The 6,000-nt window shown below is 33.4% G+C and overlaps 1 protein-coding gene across 3 annotated transcripts in view; it reads right to left on the bottom strand.

Moving 5' to 3' along the window:
* Positions 1-5,105: 5,105 nt before the first annotated feature.
* LOC139495476 (uncharacterized protein DDB_G0290587-like) overlaps positions 5,106-6,000 on the bottom strand; it is a 49,588-nt gene continuing 48,693 nt past the window's right edge. For all 3 annotated transcript variants that reach the window (XM_071283765.1, XM_071283762.1, XM_071283756.1), the window contains exon 6: positions 5,106-5,388. In XM_071283765.1, coding sequence (XP_071139866.1) covers positions 5,274-5,388 — 115 coding nt within the window. In that variant the 3' untranslated portion in view covers positions 5,106-5,273. The remainder of the gene's footprint in view (positions 5,389-6,000) is intronic.

Here is a 6,000-nt window from a genome sequence, read left to right as displayed (position 1 = left end):
CGTTATGTTAAACAGCTAAATCAACGTTTATCATCAAAATACGTACGCGATCATTATAAATTAACAATCGATGATGGTCTTTAAATATACACCTCTCAATCAATGGCAAAAGGGTCGTTTGATATTGATTTTTTATATAATGATATGTTTCAAAAAAGATGCGAAAGATACAAGAGGGACATTCAAACTCATAGGTCGAAGGTGAATAACCAAATAAGTGTTCTAAGGCAGCTTTTACAGCGAAACTGTTATGAAAATCTTTATTAAAATATATAACCACAAATCATTATTTTATATGCAGTAGAAATTATTAAAGTATTGATATAATAAAAGTGAATTATAGCCAGTGTAAGGTTTAAAGTGAGGCTGTGACTCACATAGGGAACGACCTCTTGATATCAATAATTAAATCACAAAAGTACTGATCTGAAAATTCAAAAAGGAAATTTCCTAATCAAATGTCAAAACAAAAAGCTCAAAAACACCAAACAAATGGACAACAGCCTGATTTGCTACAGGCATTATAAAGCAGCCGTGTAGAAAAAAAAAATTCGGATTGAATCTTGCTTTTCATTTCTTGCTATGTTTGTGTCAGACATCTGTTTGATACGCCATCGTTCAGAATTTTTGTTCAGACGACAAACTGTTCAAAGAAAATGTAACAAAAGCAAAACATAAGGCCGGTATTGACAAAAATATATACAAATCTATTTTTAAGAAACATATGTAATTTTTATGAAATTACCCAGACAAAAGTATGAAGATATAATATTTTCACTTAATTCTACACTGTTTGTCATTACTTTGAACATATTAATGTCTGAGTCAACAAATATGTATGTGGTGTTGTTGGGAGCAACAAAAAAAGACCTTTAACATTTTACCTAGTAATACATTTGTCATGATATTGTATATCAAAATTGATTTATTTCGATCAAAAGCCATTGTAATAGTTGACAAACCGGTATTTTCGGTAACTTAGTATTCTTAACTTCTGTACAAGGCAAACAATCTCATTTTTGAGAAATATTTTGAACAATATTTTATTTCTGTAATATTCACAGATATTAAAAAAAATGTGTTAAATATCATGGTCGGATACGATTTCTTTTAATTATATGAAGCTAAACACGTGTAATTAAAGAAAACACATTTTTCATGCGAATAGTTCGACGTTTAAAAGCTTTCGGTATTTGTTATTTTGCTCTGTTTTTAAGTAAGGAAGTCAATTAAGGAATGACTGTAATATTTTTTGTCTATGAAGAAATAACATAAAAAATTTGGTGCACACTGAATAACGCACGTAGCGGGTTATTTAACAGTGTGTACGACATTTTTTATGTTATTTCGAATAGACAGAAAAAATATTACAGTCATTTCTTATAATTTAATTCTAAATTCCATTTTAAACCGTAGAAAACCATGAAAAAACGTTGATGACGTCACGGTCACATGCCTTAATTATGTCTATGGTCTGATAACAAAATAACGTCAGCCCATCAGAAGACGCGTTACATCCAAAATTAAATTATTGATGTATGATTTTAACTTATTGAAAATGTATAAATAACAATTTCCAGACTAAAATTTGTAATAGAGACCAATCAGACATTTAAATGAAACTCATACGTCAGAGCATTCTCGGACTTAATATAGAACAGATGAGACCAGGGAAAGATTTGCAATCACTTTATTGGGTATACTTAAAACAAACTGGCCAATGCCGAGCTTTAATTACAAGGATTTTAGATGTAGTTTTAGGCTTAGTTCTTTAATATTTGTAAGATGGCATGTTCATGTGTCGTATTTGTACCACGCGTTTGAAGTACAAAAAACAAAAATACTGAACTCCGAGGAAAATTCAAGAAGAATAGTCCCTTATAAAATGGCAAAATCAAAAGCTCAAACACATCTAACGAATGGATAACAACTGCCATATTCCTGACAAACAATTTCTTACAAAATTATAAACCTGACATCTTTGATGTTTTTTTTTAATTGCTGATTTTGGAAACACATCTTCTAAATCATGTCAGTGCAATAACTAATGAGTTGACGATTACCTCAAAGAATAACACTCAACTAGCAATAGAGTTAAAAAATCACTTATTTTTGCATGGGCCTGCAAGTACTTCGATCGGTACTGGCATGAAAATACGGAATTTTTTTTGTGTTATTAAAATTTGCTGTTACAAAATGATAGAAATTATTATAAATTAAGGAATGTATCTCCCTAATGCAATGCTCTGATTCCTTTCACGTATTTGGCTATACTTTTTGGACCTTTTGAATTACAGCTCTTCATCTTTTATATAAGCTTTGGATTTCAAATATTTTTGCCACGAGCATCACTGAAGAGACATGTATTGTCGAAATGCACATCTTGTGCAAGAAAATTGGTATCGTTAATTTTATTACTACCACTGGGTCGATGCCTCTGCTGGTGGACTATCATTAGTCCCCGGGAGTATCACCAGCCCAGTAGCCGATACTTCGGTACTGGCATGAAAATACGGATTTTTTTTTTGTGTTATTAAAATTTGCTGTTACAAAACGATAGAAATTATTATAAATTAAGAAAATGTATCTCCCTCATGCAATGCTCTGATTCCTTTCACGGATTTGGCTATACTTTTTGGACCTTTTGAATTATAGCTCTTGATCTTTCATATAAGCTTTGGATTTCAAATATTTTGGCCACGAGCATCACTGAAGAGACATGTATTGTCGAAATGCACATCTGGTGCAAGAAAATTGGTACCGTTAATTTTATTACTACCATTGGGTCGATGCCTCTGCTGGTGGACTATTAGTCCCCGAGTGAATCATCAACCCAGTAGCTAGTACTTCGGTACTGGCATGAAAATACGGATTTTTTTTGTGTTATTAAAATTTGCTGTTACAAAATGATTGAACTTATTAAAAATTAAGGAATGTATCTCCCTCATGCAAAACTGTGATTCCTTTCACGGATTTGGCTATACTCTTTGGATTTTTTGGATTATAGCTCTTCATCTTTCATATAAGCTTTGAATTTCAAATATTTTGGCCACGAGCATCACTAAAGAGACATGTATTGTCGAAATGCGCATCTGGTGCAAGAAAATTGGTACCGTTAATTTTATTTTATCACTTCTTATGTTAACATCAACTAGAACGCTGCAAACAACACATTTGAAAGTTCTGGTGTATTTGAGTTTTTGATGTTTCCTATTTGATATGAGACTTTCCGTTTTGAATTTTTTGCCATAAGAATAAATCTTGATAATTTAAAGCAACATAATTGTTTGGGGTGTTTCTATTCTCTTGGTGTAATAGCTTTCTTATGAGTAGCATCACTGTATCAAGAAAATCATAAGAAATGGAAGCCCGAGAATATTGTATCAATTGGAAAATATATACTCCGTATGCAGGCGCTCCTGGAATGTGGCTACATAGAAATGGAAAGTTCACTGTTACAGTTAAGAAGCTAAAATCATCACGGAAAGTAAAGTTAAATGATACTGCTTACTTCTTTTCGTTCTTATTAAGAAATGCTTGTATGAATTCAGCCTCATAAGAATAAAGGAACAAGTCGGCAAGAAGAGGGACTCAGTTGGTTCCCGTAGATATGCCGATAGTTTGTTGAAAACCACGTCTTTCAAATGTAACAATATGTTGTCAATCAAGAAATCAAGCATCTTGATAATGCCAGTTTCAGATAATTTTTTGTTTGAATCAGAGTGGTTTGTTTACAAAGTAGTATGTATTCCTCCCTTAAGCTGGGGTCACACATTCACGATTTTTACTGCCGTCCTTAACAGGACCAATCCCGATTAAAATTTATTAAAAGTCTGATCAAGATCCTATGAATCGTGGATGGAAATTCAAACTTTAATTAAAATTTGTAAAAAAAAAAATTTAATCACGACAACAATCAGATATTGTTCAGGAAACATCGATATTCAACCGTTTCCAAGCGAAGATATCCCGATAATCCCCTCTCTTAATCCGCTTTTAATCCGATTTGTATCTTTCACCAGGTAAAATTCGACCGAGTCTGTCACGACTGCGTCCCGATTCTACCGAATGTAATCAGACAGAGATCAGATAGTGACAAGACAGGGAACCGACGCTGAAAGAAGTTATCCGTTCGAAAACTGTCGTCATACTCGGGATGATCAGGTACTGTCGGAACGTAATCCTATCACGGTCCGCTCTATCGCATTGCAAACGACTTGGTCTGGTCTCAGTCGTATTGTATTCTGTAATTGTCGGGACTCTGACGTGGGTATCATTGACGAATTTAGAATTAATAACGGGACTGTTTCGGAACGGTTTCGGCAAAAACGGTTCACAATCGACAAGATCTGGATGTAATCTGGACTCAATCGGCAGAAAAAACAGCAATGAAAAATTTCTCCAGATCATTCCCGTTCCACAGGACACCGTCCCGAATACACAGAACATTGTTAGGAATTCGATCCGATACAGCAGAATCTGTCACGACATAGGCACGATTGTGATCCGACTAGACAAAATCAGCTGAGTTTTCCCCAATGTTACGGGACGCACCTAACTGTCGGGGTGCTTTACCGAACTATTCGGACCCTTCCCGACCAGTAGGAATCTGTTACGAACTAAAACGACTGCGTTCAGACAATAATAGGACATTCCAGGTAATTGAGGATTCTAATCCGACTTTTTCACTTTTCGTGTCGTATCGCTGTATGATCTCAAACGGGAGCAATAATCGGCAATGTGTGAACCCCGCATTAGACAAGATACCTTTTTAAAGTTTTTTTTAATGAAACAAAGTAATATCATCTCTGTCAACTTGTCTTTTGGTTTAGAATTGGAAATACTTGCGTAAATTGTAGAAAAGTCAAATGTTTTAATACTATTGCAAAATGAAAGAGTCTTAAAGGTTGTACACATGACATAATGGGGTGAAAAATTGCTAGGTGAACTTTCCGTGATGGTTATTTTCTGATATGCAATGAAATGCTATGTGCAATTTTGTCTATAATTATTACTGGGGACACATTCTTGTTTTTTTTATACTGTTTCAAATATATTAAACCTGCAATTGAACATGAGGCGAACAAAAATACAGAATGATAATGCACAATTATACATAGGGCACTCTTTTTATTATTTTAAAATCACATATAAATTAAACAGTAATCAAGAACCAATTCTTTACCTCACACAAAAGTATATGTTTTGATTTGATTGCAAAAAAGAATAAATTTTGAAGACTAAAACTAAAATATTTTGAAAAAATAAGCCTGTCATCGTAACCATGCGTTTGGTTTTCCGATTGGCGATGGTCTTGGCATAGGTTTTTCTGGTAATGGTTCTACTACTGGCCCAATTTTGCCTTTTTCGGCATCTTTCTTCATACATCTAAAAATAATTTGAAATGAGTGATCCATCTTATTCTATACGTTCAAAACAATTGTATTGAAGTACATGTATGTTTACATGTACATTTAAAACGTTTAAACCCGCTGCAATAGTTTGCACCTCCAGTAATCTGATTCCCATTGGTTGTCGTTTGTTGACGTAATTCTTAAGACTTAGTCTTTCTTGTTTCTTGTTTTTATATAGTTGCTTTTTCCCATTTAAATGGTTTAACACTAGTAATTTTAGGTTCCTTTATAGCTTGCTGTGCTGTGAACAAGAAAACTTTCCACAAGAGAACAAATCACAAAGATGTTAACAAGTAAAGGCCCCCGTTCGGCCTTCAACAATAAGCAAAGTTTATAACATAAGTCGATTTAAAAACTGTAAATACTTATACCTCTATCATTGTATACTATCAGCAGAGTTAAAATTTCTGTATTCGAAAAACAAGGCATATTAAATGTTTTTTTTTTAATTATTTCATTTTAGATTTCGACCCTGTCGCTGAAACAATTACATCATAAATGTGTTTTTGAACCTTTTTCTTACATTTTTTGTTTCAATAAAAACGTGTAAAATAAGTTAATAAAACGATTTGATCATAGGTCTAAT

This window comes from Mytilus edulis, chromosome 1, assembly GCF_963676685.1.
Source record: "Mytilus edulis chromosome 1, xbMytEdul2.2, whole genome shotgun sequence".
NCBI lineage: Eukaryota > Metazoa > Mollusca > Bivalvia > Mytilida > Mytilidae > Mytilus > Mytilus edulis.
Note: the sequence above shows the minus strand (reverse complement) of the source record. Positions and strands in the feature narration are given on the sequence as shown.